General features: G+C 38.6%; 4 protein-coding genes and 1 pseudogene across 4 annotated transcripts; 2 read left to right on the top strand and 3 right to left on the bottom strand.

The window, feature by feature from the left end:
- Window positions 1-1,687: 1,687 nt before the first annotated feature.
- On the top strand, window positions 1,688-7,525 carry LOC122001261 (O-fucosyltransferase 36-like). Its single transcript, XM_042555917.1, has 3 exons — window positions 1,688-3,186; window positions 6,788-7,037; window positions 7,145-7,525. The coding sequence occupies exons 1-3, from the start codon at window positions 1,826-1,828 to the stop codon at window positions 7,319-7,321; spliced, it is 1,788 nt and encodes a 595-aa protein (XP_042411851.1). The 5' UTR covers window positions 1,688-1,825; the 3' UTR covers window positions 7,322-7,525.
- Window positions 7,526-8,940: 1,415 nt separating this feature from the next.
- On the top strand, window positions 8,941-11,383 carry LOC122001260. The gene is made up of 7 exons (XM_042555916.1): window positions 8,941-9,339; window positions 9,552-9,638; window positions 9,715-9,969; window positions 10,036-10,200; window positions 10,279-10,332; window positions 10,471-10,617; window positions 10,743-11,383. Exons 1-7 carry the CDS (start codon window positions 9,169-9,171, stop codon window positions 11,118-11,120), a joined length of 1,257 nt encoding a protein of 418 aa, XP_042411850.1. The 5' UTR covers window positions 8,941-9,168; the 3' UTR covers window positions 11,121-11,383.
- Window positions 11,384-13,268: 1,885 nt separating this feature from the next.
- Window positions 13,269-19,161, bottom strand: LOC122001258 (annotated as a pseudogene).
- Window positions 19,162-20,050: 889 nt separating this feature from the next.
- Window positions 20,051-21,553, bottom strand: LOC121999314 (putative disease resistance RPP13-like protein 1). The gene has a single exon (XM_042554012.1). The coding sequence runs from the start codon at window positions 21,551-21,553 to the stop codon at window positions 20,051-20,053; it is 1,503 nt and encodes a 500-aa protein (XP_042409946.1).
- Window positions 21,554-21,808: 255 nt separating this feature from the next.
- Window positions 21,809-23,428, bottom strand: LOC121999313 (putative disease resistance protein RGA3). Its single transcript, XM_042554011.1, has one exon. The coding sequence runs from the start codon at window positions 23,426-23,428 to the stop codon at window positions 21,809-21,811; it is 1,620 nt and encodes a 539-aa protein (XP_042409945.1).
- Between the last annotated feature and the right edge of the window lie 874 nt (window positions 23,429-24,302).

Below are 24,302 nucleotides of genomic sequence, written 5' to 3'. Positions count from 1 at the left end.
CCGATCGGAGAGACCCTTGTCCGATCGACTATCTGAGTAAACAAGCATAATAATTCGGTCAGCAGGAGAATAACCTACGTAGGCCGAAAGCCCGAGCCGAGCGGGCCACCCATCTCGCTCGAAGAATGGCGTTGACACTATACACTTAATGAAGCAATAAAATGATAAGAGAAAAATATGGATAATTAATAAAGGAAAGATAAAACTAAATAGAGCACTCCATCTATCATTAATGCTATGTTTACTCTAGAGTGTGGATGAGGAAAAGAAAGGAATCAATGATAGAAAGTTATCATTGGAGGAAGAGAAAAGAAAGGGTGAAGAAATCTTTTCCTTTACACACTTGTTTACCTTGATAGAGGAAGGAGAATACTTGTGATGTAATTTTGTAAATAAAAAAGGATACATGCGTCATTTTTTTGGTACATAGTGTAATTTTGTGAGTTAAAAAGGTTACATGCGTCATTTTTTTTGGTATATGGTGTAATTTTGTGAATGCAAAAGGGGTACATGCGTCATTTTTTTTTCCATCCGCTGCTTTCCGTCCGATTTTGAGATGATCGATTTTGACTCCAAAATTATCCGCTGATGGATTGCGTTACTTTTCCTTCGGAAAATTTTAATGAAGTAAACGACGGAAACTTTTCCACCGTGGAAACTTTTCCTTAATTTTACTTTCCACTCTCCCAAGTAAACAGAGCCTAAATGAGAAGAAGTATGACAAAGATATTCTCTATTGATAATCAATATCATTAAATAAGGAAAAAAGGAAGGTCATCAGAAAAGGTATAAAAGGGATACGTCATGTATGAAAAAAAGATAAGAAAAAATCTTTATCCTTAGTACTCACTTTTTTCCTTTTCTGTTTCTGATTTGAACGTCGGAGGGGTAACGTCAGGGACCCCTTCCCTAATTTTAATTTTATTTTGTAGAAAGTGAGGTCTTCATCTAATCAACAGAATTGTCATCTCCCTAACTTTCTAAATTCGCGCCTTCGAACAAGATCAAGAGGTTTAACTATTAGAAATATTCTAATAGATTTTTATAAAGGTAGATCCGCTACCTTAGCGGCCCCCCTAGTGCCGGCCCCACGGATATGGAGGGAGGTTCATGCAGGTACACAGGTCATAGGCGCATGGCGGAGTAAATCCCAGGTCGTCAGTTTCTGAGAATCGACTCCTGACTATTACGCCAGAGATACCATGTGTCCACCGTCTGCGCTACGTCCTGGGGCTTCTAATAGATTTTTTATAGTTATGATATGATATTGATAAACATATTAAAAATTAAAAAAAATTATTAAGAGGTTTAATCATTAGAAATGCTTTAATCTATGGCTCTGTCAACTGCACGAGTAAATGAAAATAAAACAAAAAAGAACAAATGAAGCGACATGTAGATCAGGCACATCTACACAAACATTACTCTAGTAGTTAGTTCACAGGTCAATCTTACCAACTCTCCCACACTCTGTTAATGTACTAGAAGTTCGGAGTGAAGTCCTTATCGTATTAAGATACTTAATTCTACGTGCTGGGAAATGCAAATGGCCAATTCGAAATATTTGTTTATTGTAATGATGTATAAAATAAAGATAAAAAGAAAAATCAATTCGATGTTCTGCTTTCATTCCCATGGTAATAAATAATCAGTTTTATTGTTTTCCATTCTTTTTACTCGTCACTGTGTAAAACCATCGAACACTTCGTCGGTATCGGTTGTGGCATCGCTTTCCCTCGCTTTCCTCTTCAACACAGCCGTTCTCCTCCTCCTCATTTGATTCTTCTCGCATTCTCCTGTTTTTTTTTTCTTCGCCGGCCTTCCTATGGCGAGGACGGAATCGCTCCCCGCCTCCCCTTCGCACTCTTCTGATGAGGACGAGGAGGAACGACGGAACCTCGTCCCGCAGAACGAAGCGAAGCCCCTCCCTCTCCGCCGTTCGTCTCCTTCCTCCTCCGTCTTCGAGATCGCCTCTGCATTCCCTACCCGCGTCGGCCGCCGGTTGTGGTCCAGCAAGTCCTTGCTTCTCGCCTTCTCCCTCCCACTCATCCTCGTTCTCCTCTTCTTCTCCCTCGACTTCGGTCGTTTCTTCCGCGGCGTCTCCTTCGTCCCGGTCGTCACCTCCTCCTCCTCCTCATCTGGCGGCGACCGCATGCGGGAGGGCGAGCTCCGCGCTCTCTATCTCCTCAAGAACCAGCAAATTGAGCTCTTTAGGCTTTGGAATTTCACTCGCTCAGCCGGCGCCGCTCCTTCTCCCCCTCCTTTCTTGTCTCCGAATTCAACATCGGCGCCCAATTCCACGTCCGCCGTCAAGGTAGATCAACCAAAGGCTCCGATTTCCTCTCCCACCCTCGAAGAGATCAGATCTGCCCTCGTCCATCAGATCAAGCTGAACAAGGAGATCCAGAGCGCTCTGCTTTCTTCTCACCGGTTCGGAAATCTCTCCTCCGAGGCGTCGGATGAGAATGCGGGCTTCGACTTAGCTGGCCCTGGCATCGGTGTGTGCAGGAAGGTGGACAAGCCTGCGGAAAGAAGAACAATCGAATGGAATCCTAAGAAAAATAGGTTTTTGTTTGCGATCTGTTTGTCGGGCCAGATGTCCAATCACTTGATCTGCCTGGAGAAGCACATGTTCTTTGCGGCGCTTCTCCACCGAGTGCTGGTGCTCCCGAGCGCGAAGGCTGATTACCAGTATGATCGCGTCTTGGATATCAACCACATTAATGAGTGCTTTGGAAGGAAGGTGGTGATCTCATTCGACGAGTTTGCTGAGATGAAAAAGAATAAGATGAAGATCGATAGGTTTATATGCTACATTGCTTCGCCACCTTGCTTTCTGGATGACGAGCACATTAAAAGGTTGCGGAACCTGGGGCTTTCTCTTGCTAAAGTTGAGGCTGCTTGGCCCGAGGATGCCAAGTTGAAGACACAAAAGAAGAGGGTCATTGGGGACATAATGCCCAAATTTTCATCAAATGATGAGGTGATTGCTATTGGAGATATGTTCTACGCTGATGTGGAGGAAGAATGGGTGATGCAGCCAGGAGGACCACTTGCTCACAAATGCAAGACAGTGATCCAGCCAAGTCGGTACATTTATCTCACAGCACAACGGTTTGTGCAAACTTTCTTAGGAAACAATTTCATTGCCCTTCATTTTCGTCGACATGGGTTCTTGAAATTTTGGTAAGCCATCGCTTCTCCACTTCTGATTTCTTCACATGATGTATTTTTCGAGCTTTGGATACATGTTTTGCAATTTCTCTTGCCGAAGTAACTGAATTGGTGCACTAATAATATATAATCTCATTCATCAATGTCGCTTAAGAGAATTTGGTAAATTGTAGTGACTATTAAAGTTGATGATCGATTGTAATGTGTCCTATCCAACTAACTGATGCTCAATGCTTAGTACATTACACTGTTAGAGTTAATGGTTATATGTGTAACAATGTATAGTATTTGTCCCACATTGGTAATTAGGTGATCAAGTGTTATATTAGTCGTGAATATATGTTTCACATTGTCGTTCTTATACTCTCAATCCTTTATAGCCTATTTCTACCTCTCCTCATCTCCTTATCGCATTGAATTATGCAAAGCCTTTTCACTCCTGTATCTCCTTTCCTTTAAATACTTTTATAACACCCTTGTTTAGTTGTACATGGTAAGTTATGAACTGATTAATGGTTCATAATCCTAGATGGTGATCTTTTTTTAACTTAGGCTTATGTATCCTTAGCCAGTAGTTGAGCCTGACAAGTTAATAGGTTACTCTCATCTTGTAGGTTATGGAAAATGGTATTAGGATGGTGGAGTGTTGGAAACAGTTATTTGTGTGGTAACGAAGCCACCATTAGGCCCCATATCATATGTTCAATTAGAGGTGGCTTTGAACTATCGATTACTTATATCATGTTGGGAAGTCAAGGTGTAACCAAGGAGATATGCATGGCCTATGGAGACATACATGGCTTAGTTTAGTCTGACATAGTGAGTGTTGGGTGATTTATAAGCTTAAATGAGATAGCTACGACTAACTTGAATTGGTCATTTAGGGTCAATGGTTGGGCTTAGCAGGGTAATGGTTAGTTATCACATTTGGGTGGGTAAGGACACTCTCCATAAACATAGCGCTAAACATCACTTTCTTTGCTAAGTACAATCAACTTGAGCTCTCTCACCTAGGATCATCATGCCCGCTACACCTTTGCCACCATGGAAATGCAGAGACAAGCTCATCTTGACATTTTATCATAATAACAATACCAAAAGGTTCATTGACCTACAGTTCATGTTATTAAACAACAGAGCCTCATCTATTGTGGCCTCCTCTGCATCCTTCTATAGTTCCATCTCTCCACTTGCAATTCTGCTTGACCACAATATGCCACAGCCTCCATAACTTGCCTGTTTAACCTCAGTGTTTTTTGTCTTGGCCTAACAAGTTCAGGCCCAACCACAATGGGTCCAATCTAGCAAAAAAAATTGAAAGAAGGGAGCAGAAGAAAGGAATAACAGTTAAAAAAGAGCTGAGAGTAATAAAAAAGGAGATCAAAAGGGAGGATCAATAAAGAACATTAAGAAACAATTGGACATCTTTGAAAAAGAATGTATTTTTTTTAAATGAAGGTATACAACATAGATATGTGAAAAATAAATTATTCTTAGAAAGGAGGACACACTGTTGAAATAAAGGAAGTTACGAACCTTTAATATTCTTCATCTCCTATAGATTTCTTCTTTATCATTTTTCTAATTTTCCTTCCATCTTTAAGTATATTGTGTGCATTATTGCAGGTATCTTGTCTCTTGCAACATTTCTCTGCTCTCATAGTTGATTTCTGGCTTTTACATGGTCTCTCTTGCCATCTTTTTCTCTATGAGTAAAATAAAAAATTAGTACTCTTGTCATTTTTCCTCTCTCAAAGTAGATGTGTAATCCTAATCTCATATTTTCCTACAACATTTTTTTAACCCTGACAGTGTACCTTTTAGTATGATTTTCCTTTTCTAGATGTCAGAACTAATATTCTGTCTTTACATATTCTCCTTATCTGAGTTATTTCAGAATTTATGTTGTCTCTCTTCTGATATTGTCTCCCCGTTATATCAACAATATATATTGTAAGTTAAACTCGAAAAGGGTCTTTCTAATTCTCAAAAATAAGGGGCAAAGAGACTCATTGAGAAATATTTTTTTTCTTATCTGATTATAAAATTATAAGATAATGATTTGTTCCCGCAAAAGTTTGGTAAAAAGAATAACCTTCTCCTTTGATCATATAAACAACAATAGTCAAGTCTTATTCCACTAGCTGAGGTCGGCTTCTCCTTTGATCATAACTGGAATGAATTCAATCAGAACATGAAAACGAGACAAAATTGGTTATAGTATTCAGTACAGGGTCCACTTCTTTTTCCCTGCAATTCTTCATCATTTGTCTCTTCATTTCAATAACTAAATTTGATATTGATCAATATCTATCCTCCATGGGACAAGTGTTAGAGGTTATTGTTATATAGGTGTTTATATTATTTTAGTCAGAGTATTATGCTAGAATTCTTTTTATATGGTGTCTTTCATTCTCTCTCGATTTCCATGATACATTACATGAAGTTCTTAAGTTCCTTCTTTGTTCTTAGGAGAAATCAGTCTTTCTTTTAGTTCAACGATCTATTATGTTCCATCATGGTCCTTTTATTCTTCATGCTGCAGACTGCTTGTTTAATTTCCAGCAACATATCAGTTGTTAAATTGAGAGATGATCGCATGGAATTTTGATTATCGACTTTTAGAAGGCAAGGAATACTTCCCAACAATCGAGACATACTGTACATATGATGCCATAGTGGAAAGTATCTAAAAGATTACATTGTATGCAAATTCTGGATAGTTGCTCAAATAAATTCTGATATTCCTTCCTCCTAGAGGTTGATAAACAATGCTTTGGAAGTTGCAAATAGCTTAGAAGCCAAATCCTGACTATTAGATCCTTCCAATGCGAACCATGGCACATTACCTCGTGGCTTTCACCAATTAACCAACCCAAATGACTTATTGAATGCTGGAGCTCCTTAATCACTTTAACTAATGGATCATCTGCTCTCTTACCATTGTGATACTAAATGAGTATATTATCCGTCAGCACTACCTTGCCATGGTCAGTCAGTCACTAGGCAACTAAGTTAGCTTAACTTGTAGCTGGATGCAATGACGTATCTGCCAGTGTCTTTCTTTTGGATCTAGGCTATGGATGCACAGTTGCAGCTTGTTATACAGGTTTCCCTATCTGTTTAGCCCAAGGTTCAATGTCTTATAATGTGGATTATAACTTAGTTTTGTTAAGTACAAAAATCATTACTAAAGAGATATTAAATAAATCAAACTAATGCAGCCTTATTGCTCACCCAAGACTCAAGTTTATCATAATGTGTATCTGTACTTCGATGACATATTATAGATAAGAACTGGTATAATAATAAGTTAAATCTTTAACATTGGAAGTGTGTTGAGATGTAATCTTTTATCTATATTGTAAGGGTCACACTTGTTGGTTTGTGATAGTTTTGATCATCCTTCACTGTATCATCTCATAAATTCCCATGTTTTTCCAATCAAAAGCTTTTTTTTTCACTGACCAATTCAAGTATTTCTCTCATCGTACACTAAAAATTTGTTTCATATGTCATGCAAACCTAGCCAGAACACAGATAACACATTTTTTTAGTTGATTGTTGTTTACTGAAAGAGAAGACAATTGTGATCTGTTGACATCTGTCGCAGCAATGCTAAGAAGGAAAGCTGCTTTTTCCCCATTCCTCAAGCTGCAGAGTGCATATTGCGTGTTGCTGAGAAAGCCAATGCTCCAGTTATTTATCTATCTACAGATGCAGCTGAAAGTGAAACAAATCTTCTCCAGTCGTTGGTTGTATTAGGCGACAAACAAATTCCACTAGTCAAGAGGCCAAGTCATAACAGTGCTGAAAAATGGGATGCTCTTTTATATCGAAATCGACTTGGGGGAGATGGTCAGGTAAACATTGTTTGCTCGAAAATTTCATACGTGAAACTTGGGGGGTGAAAGCTACAGACACTTTTCAATGTCCATTTCACGGTGTTTACAGTGAGCTATTCCTGCAGGTTGAGGCCATGCTGGACAAGACAATTTGTGCCATGTCATCAGTATTCATAGGTGCATCAGGTTCGACATTCACTGAAGATATAATCAGACTTCGCAGGGGCTGGGAATCGGCTTCCCAGTGCGACGAATACCTCTGCCAGGGTGAGCTTCCAAACTACATTGCTGAAAACGAGTGAAAGAATGAAGACCAGCTGCATGTTGAAGAAAGAACAAAAACCATGGCCTGTATTGCTGTGTTCAGTGGTTCTCTCTGTAAATTTTGTGTGTAGATTTACTTGTACAAGAGCGTTTGCTTACAGATGATCTCAATTTGTTTATTGGAATTTGCTTGTAAGATTAGAACCGAGAAAGAAGGCTTTCATTTTTGTGAAGTTTGTAAAGAGGGTAAACATCTCGAGGAAGACTTATCGATTAGGCCACATGAGTTAAGCTTTAGGAACTGATGCGGAATGAAACATCACCGGGATGAGAAATATACTTGATATTAAAATTTCCACCTGAATGGCTTGGCATCAGAGTGATAAAAATTAGTGATAAAAAATTGAAAGTCTCCCTGTTGATCCTGTGGATGCTTCACATCTGCAAAGTGCACACTGCTTCTCCCACAATTTGTACCAAAATTCGCCTGCCATATTGTACAATGATCGAGAGAGACAAAACGGAGATCTACCGTTTTGTGTATTCCTTTGCAGGTCTAAGTAACTTGATTTACTTCTTGTATTTGATATGGATTGTAATAAGAAGCATTCAACCCAATTTCAGTTCCCTCATTCTGTTCATTTTCCATTTTCAAGTTCAGCAGGAGTTTATTACGTTTCTATAACACCTTTAATGAGTTCAAAACATCGATGCTTTTGCTTAAGATGTCAATATATGCACATCATATGCCAATCTAATAATCTCTGAACTACTTGTGTCAGCCTCCAAAATCTCCAACATGAAGTCAGCATTACCCTCTTTGGCAGCTCATTAAGACCCACCTAATTGCAAGAACGAGGTGTTGAAGAAAGCAGTATTTATGCTCCCAGTTGAAAGAGACTGACAAGAGCATCGGATAAGCAGAACTTGAATTAGAGCAATAGCAGAAACTTTAAAACATTAAAAGCAAACCGTTCAAAAAAAGTAAATAAATAAAAAAAGAATTTAGACCTCAGTGTTCTTGCGGGTGTCAAATTTGACAGTCATGCAGAATCTGACGTGCATGGGTGTGAAAAATTCGATAAAACTGAATTAATCCAAGTTAATTGATTGAATTTAAAAATTCATTTTGATTAATTTAATTTTTAATTTTTATTTGATTTTAATTTTAAATGAATATTAATTTTTTATTTAAAATATAATTAATTAAATAAAATTTAATTAATATTTTATTGATTCGGCCAATTTTATTTTTACAGAAAAATTCGATAAATAGTCGATTTATTCAATTTTTGATCTATCCTACTCGGTTTTGAACGAATTCTCAGCGCTAGGACTGACGTGCGCCTGCAAATATCCATTTGCACCGCCGTCTCGCTCAATCATTTCCTTGCTCGCCACACCGGCCGCTCCTCTACCTCGACCCATGAAGCCTGCGTCCTCGTGATGCAGCAGTAAAAAGAGTCAATTTTGCGAGCAAGAACGAACAGGGGACAAGAGAAACGCAAATAGCTAGAGTAGAGAGGCCGTAGAAGAAGACGACAACGAGCTAGTTGTAAAGTAAGGCTTTCGTCGCTTATCCACTCTCTTGCACTGCTACAGCTGCGCAGGAGATAAATTAATCACAAAGAGGAATTGTTCGCTTTTAATTTATAGCGAAGGTTTTGATTTAGACGGCAATGGCGTAAGCAGCGGTCGTCGAAGCGTGTAGGTACGCGGGGGTGGTGGTGTGGAGGACGGACGGTGGGTGAGTGTGGGGAGTTAGAGGAGAGTGCGAGGGAGATAAAAGGTTCCCAAAAAGGAGCTCAATTTTAAGGAAACCTTTTCTTTTTGGCGAGCGAGAGAGAGAGAGAGAGAGAGAGAGGTGGAGGTGGGAAAAGGAGTGATGACAGCACACTTTAGTGCGAGTCGCCGGGCGGCGTGGTTGCTGGCGGTGGCAGCAGTAGTATGCTTATCGTGCAGCGAAGAGGCGGCGGCGGCGGCGGCGGCAACGAGGAGGGTGGAGGTGAAGCGGCATCTTAAGAAGCTCAACAAGCAGGCCGTCAAGAGCATCAAGGTCACTCCTTTTTAACAGGACACTAATGATTAGATTTTGGTGCAATTCAATCCTAAATTTTTCCTTCTAAGATTCATCTTTCGACCTTTTTGAAGTAAACTTTTGACCCAATTTCGTCCTCTTACCGATGGTTTCATCTACATTTTCTTTCTATTGCTTAAGTTTCATCCAATTGGGTAGCCAAGAACCCTAAATCTAATCCGCTTCTGCAGAGCCCAGATGGAGACATCATAGACTGCGTCCACATCTCCAAACAACCCGCCTTCGATCACCCCTTCCTCAAGAACCACACCATCCAGGTTCAAGGAGTTCCTTTTCCCTTCCTCCTGCCAAATCCATCCTCCATTCCACTGACACTTTTGAGAAACTCACCAGATGAGGCCAGCATTTCACCCGGACGGCATGCTCTTTGACGAGAGCAAGCTTGCATCGAAGAAGACGCTTCCATCCCAATCCCAGCTCTGGCACAAAAACGGCAGGTGCCCGAAGAACACCATCCCCATCAGAAGAACAAAGAAGGATGATCTGCTCAGAGCCATCTCCGTGGAGAATTATGGCAGGAAACAGCACAGGAGCACCCCTAATCCACTCTCTGCTGAACCTGACCTCCTCAATGAGAATGGCCACCAGGTATGACCAAATTTTTGCAATTTCGATTCTTTCTCTGATCTTCTGTGCTTTAACTCTTCTTGGCAGCATGCAATTGCCTACGTCGAAGGAGATACCTACTACGGGGCAAAGGCTACCATCAATGTGTGGGAGCCAAGGATTGCGCAGGGCAATGAGTTCAGCCTGTCTCAGATTTGGATTCTGGGAGGTTCCTTTGGGGAAGATCTCAATAGCATTGAGGCCGGTTGGCAGGTATCATCCCTTCTGCTGTAATTGATCAACCATTTTGTTTTTCAGGCATTAATCTTTATTGTTTGTACAATTCCCCAGGTAAGCCCTGATCTTTATGGGGATGACAACACCAGACTCTTCACTTACTGGACTGTAAGTTCCCCTTAACCTTTGAATGTCCATCCTTTGCATGCAAGCTGGACTGGCACTTTCTGGACTTGCTTCTGAATCAGAAAAGAAACCCACATGTTCTGACACATTTCTTTCTTTTTTTTAAAAAAAAAATTGAAGAGTGACTCTTATCAAGCCACAGGATGCTACAATTTGCTATGTTCTGGATTCATTCAAGTCAACAGTGACATTGCAATGGGTGCAACTATCTATCCCATTTCAAGATTTGAAGGTTCGCAATATGATATCAGTATACTTGTCTGGAAGGTAAAAAGTATAGACAATTTGCAATCAATTATCTTCCTTTATTTCAAAACAAAATTAGATTGGACTCACAAAATGCTCGAACCAATACAAAACTCACCAATAAAAAGATTTGATGGTTGCGACAGGACCCAACGGAAGGTCATTGGTGGATGCAATTTGGGAATGACCAAGTGCTCGGTTACTGGCCTTCCTTCCTCTTCTCCTACCTCGCAGAGGGCGCCTCCATGATCGAGTGGGGAGGGGAAGTTGTGAACTCTGAAGCAGGTGGTGAGCACACGTCCACTGCCATGGGCAGTGGCCACTTCCCTGGAGAAGGCTTTCGCAAGTCCAGCTACATCAGGAACATCCAAATAGTTGATGGATCCAACATCCTGAGGAATCCAACGGACGTTGCCACCTTCACAGAGCAACCCAACTGCTACGATGTGCAGGTTGGAAATGGGGGTCACTGGGGACACTACTTCTACTACGGAGGTCCTGGCAGAAACTCAGAATGTCCCTAGAAACTAAACTAAAAAAAATTCCTCATCCCAAGTGTAATTCCTCATCAATGATCTTCCTTTAATTTCCTCAGTTGTATTAATTTTACTTGTTTCTCTTAATGCTGTCCTCTCCGTGAAAGTGTATGGAGAGAGGTGATATGCATCTTGGAAGAGATAAGGCTTGTGGTCCTGTGTTTCTTCCTTTTTTCTTGTAATTTATACTCTGGGTTCTTTGTTCAGTTCTATAATGATAGCTAATGAGATTTGTCTTTGAATGTTTTCAAGGACCACTGTAAATTTTTGCTACTGTCAGCATGTGCCGTGGGGACAAATACAAAAAATTGCATGGACTTGGTAGAAATATCAGGAAAAAAAATAAAATACAAAGTAGTGATGATATTTTCTTTGGATTGGAAGAAATAAATCCTGCTGTTGCAGTATTCTTTTTCTGCTATTTGTTTCTTTGTTTTGTTGTAATTTTCTCTGTGATGATAGTGAACAAGATATGGTTTTTGCTTGATCAAGACTGATTGAGGCAGTGTTCATTCGGGTCTAATCTGAATATCTGATGGTGCAATGGTTAGAATGACTACGATGTTGTGTTGCACAAATTGGTGGTAGATGGTTCCAAAAGAAGAGCACAGTGAACAGCTCGAAAGATGCCAAGGATCAATGTTGTGCATGTGAGTGGCTTCTTTTGCCTTTCACTGTGAACCCTAAGCCCGCCAATTATTTGTTGCAATGTGCAAATGAGGAGAATTATTGCTTGCGTCTTCTTTGTTGGAGGGCCGTTCACCTAACTTTGTATGGCTTTTCCATTCATGATTTAGATTCCTGAACATGTTGCAGAGCCATGTGTGGCGAAGAAAAAGAAGAACAAGAGCGTCCATTCCTTCCTCTCTTTTGGTTGTCATGGATGAGTGGTTGAATAAGAAAGTCGAGATGTTTTTTTTTTATTCCCTCTCTTTTTGGACCATCAATCAACATGTGAATGATTAGGATTTGGCACTCAGCCTGTTCACTGTAATTTCATATTCATGTTCATGAACATGTTCACGTTCACGCATGAGTTGTCCCTGTTTGTCTTTTGGAGTGAAAGCTCCTCAGAGTTTGGTGATGCAATACAATGAGCATTATTAGAGGTTAATGCTAGTATTTTTAGCACTGTTACTACTCGACCATTGACATGTGTTTTACCCATGTATTAATTAAAATTATTCAAACTTGATTAAAATTATTATATATAATATTATTATATTAAAGTATTTTTTATCATTGATCTTTTCTAGAAGCTGAGTCGGATGGAAATATCTAGAAAAAGAGCTAGAATGTTGATGGAGAGAAGACCCGACCCTGGGACTAGCAAAAAAGGAGGGTGATTGCCAATGATATCTACGAGCATGCAAATATCACATACCAAGCATACAAGAGCATTAAAGCAAGAATCAGGCAAGAGATCGGCGCAAGTCCTTCGACGCTCAAGTAAGAAAAAAGACCATGTAAAGACCTCCTTTTTTATACTGTCTTTGTACGAATGTCAGGTGTCAGAGAATGTTAGATGATAGAAAATGTACAACGAACTCTCATTGGGTGGAGGAAGGTGTACGAGATTGAACCCTTGGGGTTCAACCGACATAGAGCCGATCGAGAGTAGATTGAAAGTTGTGCCCAAGAACAATTAGGAGACTGAACCCTTAGGGTCCGACCGACATAGAATCAACCGGGAGTAGACAGGAAGTTATGCCCGAAAGCAGTGAAAAGACTAAGCCCTTATGGTCCGACCGTCCTAGAACCGATCGGGAGTAGATGGGAAATTATGCCCAAGAGCAATTAGAGGATTGAGACCTTGGGATCCGACCAACATAGATTCGGCCGGGCACAATCAATTTAAATATGTACCCTTTGACATTGACTACCACCATATTCTTGACTTTTGAGTGATACATTACCCTGACCCTCGACCTTATGCTATTTTGGGCCATCCGTTATACGCCACATCAATCATATAGAGTTTTCAATTGTTGTCGACTTCAAAAGACCATCGAGGAAACCCTCTTTAATTTTTACTTGCAACACAGATGCAGATGACCGGAGGGTAACCGGAGAAATGTGATGCATGAACTTCCAATGTAAGATTACAATGATTTGCCAAAAAAAAAAGCAAGAAGATACAACTCAGAAAAGCTACAGATTGCATGTTCTTAAAATGCAGTCCGATTATACTGTATACAGTATCGATATGATAACATATCCAAAAAAAAAAAAAGAAAAACAAAGAATGACATGAGATTTTGCTTCTCATATGCCCTCTCACATCCCTATCTATCATAGCTCTATAATAAGTATGGGGAACGTTACCACAGAATCAAAGGAGATTATTGTGGGTCAGTAAGAATTAGTTTCGAAGTAGACCACTCACCTAGGGAGACTGAAGCAAGATTAGTAGCCCAAACTCGTGCATTATTCGCACCTTTCCGGAGGTTCCTAGTTCGATTGCGAATCCTAAGATTGCTCCATAACTTTTTGACATCAACCAAATGAAGCACCTGCTCCGGCAAATGGCTCAATTCACAAAGAAACCTCAATGTCAGATGCCAGGCGTGCGAGACCCAAAAGGCTTTCACATGGGAGTATATTGCCGGGACGAAGCATATGATCATCCTCAGAAGATGAAAAGAACACTAAATGCGAAGTAAGGTTCCTTCGTTATCAATTCCTTTGTAGTTTCAACCTGGAGTGTTTGAGTCCTAACAATTCCAGAACCAGCCTGATCTATCTCCAGATGTATGACTGAGTCAAAACCTGTATAAAAATAACGAAGATACGTTTACTATATGTTTAAAGATGCTACAAATAGTTTACATCTGGAAATTAAAATTAAATGAGGTAGAGAAAATGTCAAGACAAAATAATGAAGTTGAAATTACGGCGCTTGAACTGATATTATACAGCCCAAACCTATTATGTTTGCAAGGTCCATGCTAAACCTAACACCAAAAGGTTGAGTTGAAGAAATTGTCATGAGCATTGACTTTTTCTATGCATCAAATATACTGGATGAAACTGGATAGTGTAAATCAGAAGTTCCGCAGAGAGAAAAGAAATGTAACCGAAGCTAATGTACCTGTACTTTTCTTGTAGAAATAGACAAGGGAAGTGAGATCCTTTGACCCATGATAGTGAAGCCTTGCTGTCCCATTGATCAAAATTATAGCTGGAAAACTGTGAATACCATATCTTGAGAGGAGACTGAGCAGCAACAAAAAAAAGTTAACACATGAAATGGTAAGTTTCATAAAGAATACATGGGCAGCTAGATGAAGAGGAGAAAATCAACTAGTAAACTTGGTGCAGCATACCTGGGCATGACTGATGATTCTTCCACTAAGAAGTGTTTTATTTGAGGAAACATGGAACTAAGAGCATCAAAAGTAGGTTGACTGCCGAGTGAGAATGGGCACCATGATGCATAGAAGAGAACAGAAAAATAAGTACTTATCTTGTGAGAACCCAGTACTTTCTCGAGTATCTCTCCACTCACCTTCAAAAATTATCATACAAATTAGACAAAACTCGTAGCTCGCGACCAAAACAAATGAAAAGATGCCAAGGGAAAGCATAAATATGAGACAGTACTACTACTACTGCAAGTTCAAGTCGAAATAAAAGAAGGCAGGGAGATGCAAATTGCAAATATAAACAATTATTCACAATGGTTAGAGAAATAATAATGTAGTGAGTCCTCCAACACCCTTACAACAGCAAAAATCAAGTTTTTATCCCACCAAGTGACATCAGTTATATGAATCCCTCTTCTTTTTTTTTTTTGATGAAAAGATAAATATATATCATCAAAATGTGTACAACCATACAAATTAACCATGGAGCTCCTTATGTCATGTCTGACGAAGTGTCAGATCTAGAAGGGAAACCATGGAAGCGTACATGTGCTCAGTCGGGTACCATCTCTCTCTCTGTGACGCGTGCTAGCCGCCTACTCGTCCTCAATATAAGATATCGAAAATGAGGTATCGATCAACATCGTCGATCGTCATGTGATCCATCTCTGTCCATACTGTGCATGTCTCGACATCATCACTATCGCAACTCCATACTGTGTCCATGAGCCACAACTAGCTAGACATCCTCTCTGTCGAAACTCCATCCTATGTCCACGAGCCTTAGATGGCTCTGCATTGTCTCTGCCAAACCTCCTCCTATGTCTGTGAGGATAGGATCATCCAATGTCATCTCCAAGCCTCATGGAGTCGCTTCAACGTATTTGATGTGTCTTTACTACGAGTTGTTTACTGACTAGATAGACCTTTTTGGTGGGTCTATTCACCTTCATAGGCTTTTTAGCAAAGCCCCAACCATAACGGATTTGACGTGTCTTTACCACCAGCCGTTTGGTATGGATTAGATAGATCATTCCAAGGTGGATTTATTCACCTATACATCACCATCATCTAATACAATCCTCATACTCTACACCATGACTCCCTCCGATGTGGCCTCCCTTCTCAACTCTCCTCACTGCTTGCACTACACTCTCTCATGAATCCCTCTATGTCATTAGGCTTGATCATCTACTATATTTTCATCTAAATTTAAATGAATATTATCCTATTTTATAGTTGCTAATCAAATCTTTTTGTCTCTTTCTTCCTTGATTAATGTGCATATTTGTCATGGTATCACATCGTTTTACTAGCGTATTTATTGATCGCTTAAGTACATATTCATACCATTATAAATGCATCTCTCGGGGTTTTTTTCTCAATATGCGCAACCTTTACCTTTTTTCTAATATTCTCATTTCTTATCCTTGTATGTTTACATATCCATATTAACATCCTCAGTTCTATGACTTTGATCTTTTGCTCACATGCTCAATTTATATTCCAATATTTAATCTCATATAACATAATAGGTCTAATAGTAGTTTTGTAAAACTTCTTTTTAAACTTTAGAGGACATTACAATTACAAAGAACTCCTAATGCTCTCCTTATTTAATAATCTTGTTTGTATCCTATGTAAAATATCAATATCAACCACTTCATCTTTTACAAAAATGATCCTAGATATTTAAAAGTTTGTCATCTCCTATCTTAATAACTATGTCTACTACTAAACTTAAATTTCATATATTCCATCTTTACTTTATTAAGCATTTACTATTTCACGTGTTTTATCAATCAAAATAATGTTTATCTACAAATAACGTACACTGTAGTAACGCGCCTTGAATGTGTCATTCAGTACTCTTTTTCTATGTTCATTTACGTGGTTCTTTTTTTGTACTTTTCATTCAGTTGTCTGAGAACATATATGGATCCTATCGTCGAATTTTAGGCATGAATCCAAATTGATCTTCGATCACCTTGGTCACCTTCCTTAAATCTTTTTTCTATCACTTTTTTTTTCCAAAGTTTTATAGAATAACTCATTAATTTAACACCCCTATAATTCGCATAATTTTATACGTCTTCTTTATTTTTACACAGGGGACTAGAGAGTCCTTGGAGTACCTTCCCTTAATCAAACACTTTCTTTGTTTTCAATATCAGCTTAAATAGCTTTGTAAGTCATTCAGTCCTCCAACTCCCTTATTCTCTTAAATTTCCAACTATCATTGTTGAGTTAAAAATCTTGTTCTAAATTCCTGGCATTATTCTAAACGGTGGTTGAGGGCGCCGCCTAGGAGGAAGGCGGACCTCAACTGCACGGCTTTGTACCGCACTACCTTGTGAAAGGCGGTGGTTTAGGTGGCAATTCAACATTTCCGCTTCGGACTCGACGCGTGTCACTTGCGATGTGTCCAAACGCACCGCTGGACTCACGTGGGTCATCCGGGCCCATTGTCGGACTTGGGCGGCACCTCCGAGCCTGTCGTTGGACTTGGACGACACTTCCAGGCCCATTGCTGGGCTCAGGTGTTGCGTCTAGAAACGAGCGACGGGTTTGGACTTGTCGCCTAAGCCTGACGACGGGTTCAAACACAATGCGTCCGACGACATGTACAACTCCAAAATGGCAAAGACGATTGTCGAATAGAATAGGTTTTTTTATTTTTTTAATTTAGGATTTAATTGAAACTTTAGATTAATAATTTTAATCATGATTGGGATAATTTAAATAGGCTTAATTAAAATCCAATAAAATTATCCTATTAATTTAATATATATTTTAAAAACTATTATTATTTATTTTTTAAAAAAATATTTAGATTAACTTTTTTATTTTAATTAATATATTTTATAGTATTTTTTTAAAAATTTTTGATCCTCTATTTAATTTGTTATCTTTTAGTTAATATATTATTTAATTATGCATAAAAAAATAGTAAAAAAAAAAATTTTCAACCACCTAGGCGGCCGAGGCGGTAGGGGTGTTGAAATTTTTTCCTTTTGTTCTCTTATTTCTAATATATAATCCTTTTAGTCCAATCTCCATTAATATCTTTCATATCTCCAACTAGAATTCTTTGTGCCTAGTATAACTCTATCGATAGTTTGTGATCGTCAAAAGATCATTGATACTGGTAAGCAAGTGCAATTTTAAATAATTGTTATTTTCATTTGTTGCTAAGATCTGTGCTTATAATTTTCTTTTGCAAATTAATGGTGATTATAATGTCAAATGGTCCATAGATTCAGCCCACATATATCTTATTCTCTAACAAAGCAGTTTTTGAGGCAATATCACAAATCAAACCATCAACAGTATATATATATTACACTAATACATTATTTTTTATTTACAAGTTTAACTTTTAATCTAAACACTAAAGGCCAACACAATGATTATATGCTAAGAAAAATAGTGACACGTTCAGTTTGTCCACTAATATCCAACTTTTCCCTTTCAACTGACATAGTGGGAGTTTAGTCCATGATAACGAGAAAGTAAAATATAATAAAATTTATCCTGTTGATCCACAAAGAAACCAGCATAGACAAGATATCTTAAACTACTATCTGGTTGTCCATTGTTGGAAAATGGACATTAAAAATTACTCCCTTCATAGCACGCGTTAACTTAGACCGTAGCAGAAGTCCAAAGTGAATGGCCACACGAAGCCAAATGTTAAAAAAAAAAGGCATGAAAATGATTCAGCTTAGGGTGGAAACTATGAAGCACACCACACACCTCAAGAAGCATAAGAGACCAATCAACAGATAGCTACCAAGTACCATACTTCAAATTTAAGAGAAAGCTACTAAAGTTAGCATCCCATTAAAGCATGAGATTAGATTAGGAAAAAAAAAAGGGAGGGGTGGAAAGAAATCCGCGAAACAACTAAAAGAGGTCAGCAACACACTTTGTATCTAAATAAAACATATACTTATCATTCTTCACCTTTCTGCTTATAGAGTAGGAGTTAATCAATAGCAGTTTATCAAGCAGTACTCATCGAAACTACTGTCTCAAATTCATGAAAGACATCAAAGTTTGCCCTTTCTACACTTAATCGGCAGCATGTAACCTACCTAATCAAGCATAAACTGAAATCAAAAACATAATAATGAAAAGGCATGTTTCCTTCAAACCAAATCAAAACAATAAGCCTAGTTATCATATTTCAGTACAAAACCCACACAAGTAACTCAAAAAACAAAAAAACAAAAAAATTCTAAGAAACCCGATAAATAGTCATAAGGAATCCTTCTAGAGACCTAACAATCCGAGAAAAATCAAACCGTAATTAATCTCGTCACCTACTTCCGACAAGAAAGCTTCCACCTTTGGACAGAAATACTCAAACGGAGAGTACAAGGAAGTAAGCAACATGCGACAGCGTACCTCCACAGGCAGAGACTTGTCGACTGAAGAAGGGCATTGAGATCCGTGGTGGGTGAGGAAGACGTGGTCCGATCGAGAACACAGCGGTTGCTCGGCGGATCGGAGGCGTCCGAGGCAAGCGGCAGGGGAGATGAGGAGGAGGAGAGAGAGGAAATGGCAGTAGGATTCAACCATAGCGAAGGAACAATGCAAGCAAGATTTCGACCTCTCTTTCCTGCCTTATTAAATTGCGCGTCTTTTTATTTGGATTGGGTATCGATTCTTAAATCGAAACTTCTAACAGGTCGGTAACACATCGGATCCGCCCGAGACAATAAATCCGAATCTGATAAATTGTGCATAGAAAAGAAAAGAATCTCTTACAAAATTCCATGTGATTTGATGAGAGATATTTTTGAACAATTGTTTTACGAGAAATATAATATAATAAAATGCAAAAGACCTCTTTGTGAGATAACTTACATTTTCTCTTTTGGACGATTGAACAAAATAATTAATATTAATAAATGTAAGTGAAGGTGAAAGGTATTTTTAATAATTCAGATATTTAAATTTTACATGATTAATTTTAAAGGTAGATGATCTATAAATTTATTAATCATAAAATTTTAATGGAATGATTCTTCTCGTGTTATGGAAAAGGCCAACAATATTTGGCTAAATAAAGGCGTATGACAACGGCACCGCCCCATGAGAATGATGCTTCCTCGCACATGAACTTGACATGACCAAGAGCATTAGGTACGTGTTTTTAAAGAGAATTTAGAAATTGCCGGGTTTTTTCTTGATTAGATCTAGAATTCACAAGCTACACGTAAACTCTAGCAAAACTTCTAAAGGATTCACATTTTTTTTTTTGGGTATCATTCATGCAGAGATGAGTTTTCTAGGAATGAACAAGGGGCTTATTGATACATATAGTCCAATCAAGAAGTTGGTACAGACCATAGAAGCATATTACAAAGCAAAATATAGCAGATCACATGGTATGATCTGCAGGGTGGTGAATAATACTGAAATCATAAATGCGAACAAACACAGTTTCTGAAAGCATGACCTAAAGTAATGTAAAAAGCACGTCTAGCAAGTTCATCTTAGAGTCCATTGTCGATGAAAAGTACCTTTGCAAAGGTTTGGAAGACATCATCCTTGGGTCGGAGGATGGCCTATTTCCAACTGAGAAATTAAAGGCAGATTAAGCAAGCAACGCCGCAGAGCTTCGCTGAGATTTCCACAGTCTAGCAGTGTTAATTTCTCAATTGAAGGCGGCAGGAGAAGTTTGTCGCTCTTGTATTCTGTCGAGCTCATAAGCATGGGGCAGTTCTTTATTGACAAATTCTTTAGGGAGGTGAATTCTTTAAACCTTTTCACTGGAAGCCACAGCAGCTCCTGACATTCATGTATCTCAATGGATTCAATGTTTGGTAGGTCATGAAATAGCAGCCCTTGGTCCAGTATTCTCAGATTTGGACATTCAGATACATACAACTTTGACAGAGATGCAATCATATTGCTGCTACTTCCATTAATTTTATTCCACAGTCCTGGAAGTTCAACTAGTCCATTTTGCCATAATTCTAGTGTCGTAAGTGATGGAGGGAGTGGGAGCAACATCTTGAGCTTGGGGCAATCTTCAATCTTAAGAACAAGCAGGCAGGGAAACAACTCGCTGTCTCCAGTCCAAGTCCACTCTTCCCATTCTGACATGTTGCTGAACTTGAGCTCTTCCAAACATGGGAAATGGTTGCCCTGATCTGCGAATCCATGGAATTCTAGGCCTAGAATTTTCACTGCAGGCATCCCTGAGATCTGAAGAATCCTAAGACATGGAAGATTTCCAAGACTTGAGAGTTCATCCAGTAAGTCCATGCCCTCCAAAACTAGCTCTTTTAGCCCTTGGAAGAACTTGTTCTCTATAGGAGGACCAAATAATTCTCGAGTTGTTTGTTTCATTGCAGGAATCCCCTTCAAGTAAAGGGATCTGAGATGCAACAATTGCCTAATAAATGCAACATCCTCCCATCTTCCACAATTCTCCAATCTAAGAGTTTCCAAGCTAGCCAACGTTTCCGTATGTAACCAACTGGGAGCTCTGGCACCTCTGTATCCTCTAATTGTCAAACTTTTGAGTTTGGAATGTGGTTGCAGTTCTTCAAGTATCTCTTCCGAGGCATGCAACGCATTGTCATCGAAGCTGGAATTCTGGTTTGATGTCCAAGCTAACACCAATTCATCAAGATGCACTTTGTCGTGTAGTTTAGCTGCACTGGCTTCCATTTTATCCTCAACATTCCCAAGATTGATAATTCGTAACCTTCCATGGAGTTGTGTCAAAGAGCTTAATTCTGTGAGCTTGTGCCCATCACCCTTTAGCACTTTGAATGTCGGCAATGTTTGAAGATTGATTAGCTTTCCGATGCTGCTTATCTTAGAAATAATCTCATCTACTGAAATGAGTTGCCTCAGGTTGATTAAATTAGTGATACCTGCTGGGAAAGTCTGCACTTGACAGTTGTTTAGGTCGAAGTACTGCAAATTGTGAAGATAACTTAGTGACTCTGGAAGTTGCTGAATGCCAAAGTTGTCAGATATGTCAAGATACCGGAGGTGTATTAAGCGATTGATGGTCCAAGGCAACTCAATCATTCCACAGTCGTGCAAAATCAACACACGGATACATTTTAGTCTGTTAAACAGGTGATTGGCCGATATTTTTGTCTCACACCATGGTTCTTTCATACTTGAAAAAATCAAGGTTCTCAATCTTTCATTGACAAAACGGTCCGTTAACCTTTCTGGCTTAACATGCTCCCCAAATACTGATAGATGACGCAGGGTTTTTTGGAGATCTGGTAAGTAGGGAATCTGTTCATATACCTTGTAAGAATCTCTTACGGAGGCTCATTCTACAAGATCATGTATGAGGTCATGGTTGACATAAAAAATTGTTTGTTCTTCCTGAAGGGACTTGTGTGGTAGTCTTTGAAAGAAAGACCTATTAACTAACTCTTGGAAATAGCTTTTCCCTACATCCTCCATCCTTCTATTTGCTTGAGCTACAATGAATCCTTCAGCATTCCAAATTCTGATCAACTTTTCTTCGGCAAACCAGTAACCTCTAGGGAATAAGGAACAAAATGCAATACATCGCTTAAGAGGTACAGGAAGACAATGATAGCTAATCTGTGAAACTGGGAGTAGTCCATACTCCGGTATTTGCCATATTTCATTATTCAATATATTGTTCCAGTGGCTTACATCCATATTGGTGTTCAACAAACCTCGAACCATTCTTGCTGCAAGTGGCAATCCATTGAGTCTGCTAACCATCTTCTTTGCAATGTCAGTTAGTGGTGGTTTTTCTTGAGAGCTTTGAGAGCCAAAGGCACAGAATTTGAAAAATTCCCATAACTCTTCTTCGTCCATTCTATTTAGGTGGAATGCACATTCATTGGAAGCCACAGTTGGGAGCCTTGGAAAGCGAGTTGTCAGGAGCACCTTGCTGCCAGGCACTCCGGAGCTTAGTGATGCACAAAGCATGTCCCATCCATGCATGTCCGTATTCCATAGGTCATCTAGGACAATCAAAAATCTTTTTGATGCTATCTTCTTCTTAACCATAACGGGAAGCATATCCAAATTCATACAATCAGGAGTGTCGATATTTGCAGACTGCAATATCTCTTTGGTGAGTCTTTTCCCGTTGAAGTTTTCTGATGGATAGACCCAGATCTTCAACTGAAAATATTCCGTTATGCTCGTATCGCTGTATAGTCGCTGAGCCAGAGTTGTCTTTCCGACGCCTTCATCCCCCAAAATTCTTATGAAAGACAGGCTGCCATTGCTGAATCCCGAACCAAGAGAAGGTTTCAACAACAGTTGTCTGAGTGTATTGAACTCTTTGTCTCGTCCATACACTTTACCATTGACCAAGAAGGAAGTTGCGTTACTGCTTATGGAGTCTGCAGTATGTATGTTCTGTCTGTCATCTGCATCTACTGAATTCACAACTTTGATGATCTTTACAAGTGCAGTTGCAATTTTGTCTAAACTTTGATAAATTTTCCTTAATTTATAAACACGGCTATCCTCAATTTCAACCACAGTGTGAACTTTAACAGGAGAAGATGCATTTTTACTTTTTGTTGCAGAGGAATTGAAAGAGGATGATGATTGGCTACGTGCCTCGTATTGATGCTGATCCACTCCATGATGCAGAACATCGTGCTCGATCTTTTCCACTAAATCCTCACCATCATAAACCGTGTCCTTAAGATGCATTAGCAATCCCTCCAATTCAAGTTTCATCAGTTCGTCAGTCGCAATCGTGAAAGAATTCTCTGCGGCGCTGATGATGTGCCGAATCTGGATCACACAAGTCTCCAGGTCTCTGAGTACAACTCCAACTTCAGGCAGCATTTGTAACCTATGGACTTCAACCCTCCGGAGCTTTTCAACAAAGCTGCCGATGAGAGTCACCCCGAGCCGCCCCAAATCTGAAAGCGTGAACAACATCGTCATTGAATGGCTGATGCCTCAGCTCCCGAACGGAGATTAGAGAGATCCCAAGTAGAGAGAAACTGGCACCGGCAACAAGGAGCTTTGACTTTTGAAGGACGTGGACATGTCTATAGCTGCCTTAAACTACTCTTTGGAAATTTGTCGTGTTCTATTGGATGTGTCGCAAGCATCTGCAGATTTGGTTCCCGATTGGCATGAGGGATTAATAGTCAACTTGTTCTAGGAGGTCATTACCTCAGGGCGGGCTCAAGGCACAGACGATTAAGGCTCTTATTATATTAGGGTCCATGAAATTTACATATATATATATATATATATATATATATATATATTTATATAAATTAAATATGAATATTAATTTAAAAACATATGAATAGGGATATTAAATATTAAAAATTATGGTTCAAATAAATTTTAGTTGAGTTTTATTGGTAATTTTAATTTTTTACTAAACTAAATTATATTTGGTAAAAAATTTTAAATTTTTTATAGATTAAATTTACATCATTTTTATTTTTTCTACTTGTGTTAGATTTAATTGTTAATTTTTAAAATTAGATTTTAGTTGGTAGTTTTTTTTATTTTTTTATTAAAATTTAATTAGTAATTTTAATTTTTTTAATGATAAAAATTATATATATATATATATATATATATATATATATATATATATATATATATATATATATATATATATATATATATATATATGATAAAAATAGTTAAAAACATATTCAATAATGTAGTAATATTTTTTTAAAAAAAATTTTAGTTTTCTTTCCCACTTTTTTTAATAATTCACCATGAATATTTTCTAGTTAAATATTTTTTGGATAAATAAATTTTATTAATAATTTATGAAAGTTAAAATTGA

The sequence above is a fragment of the Zingiber officinale genome, chromosome 7A (assembly GCF_018446385.1).
Source record: "Zingiber officinale cultivar Zhangliang chromosome 7A, Zo_v1.1, whole genome shotgun sequence".
NCBI classification, from domain to species: domain Eukaryota; kingdom Viridiplantae; phylum Streptophyta; class Magnoliopsida; order Zingiberales; family Zingiberaceae; genus Zingiber; species Zingiber officinale.
The sequence above is the reverse complement of the archived record's forward strand: the minus strand, read 5'-3'. Positions and strand labels throughout refer to the sequence as shown.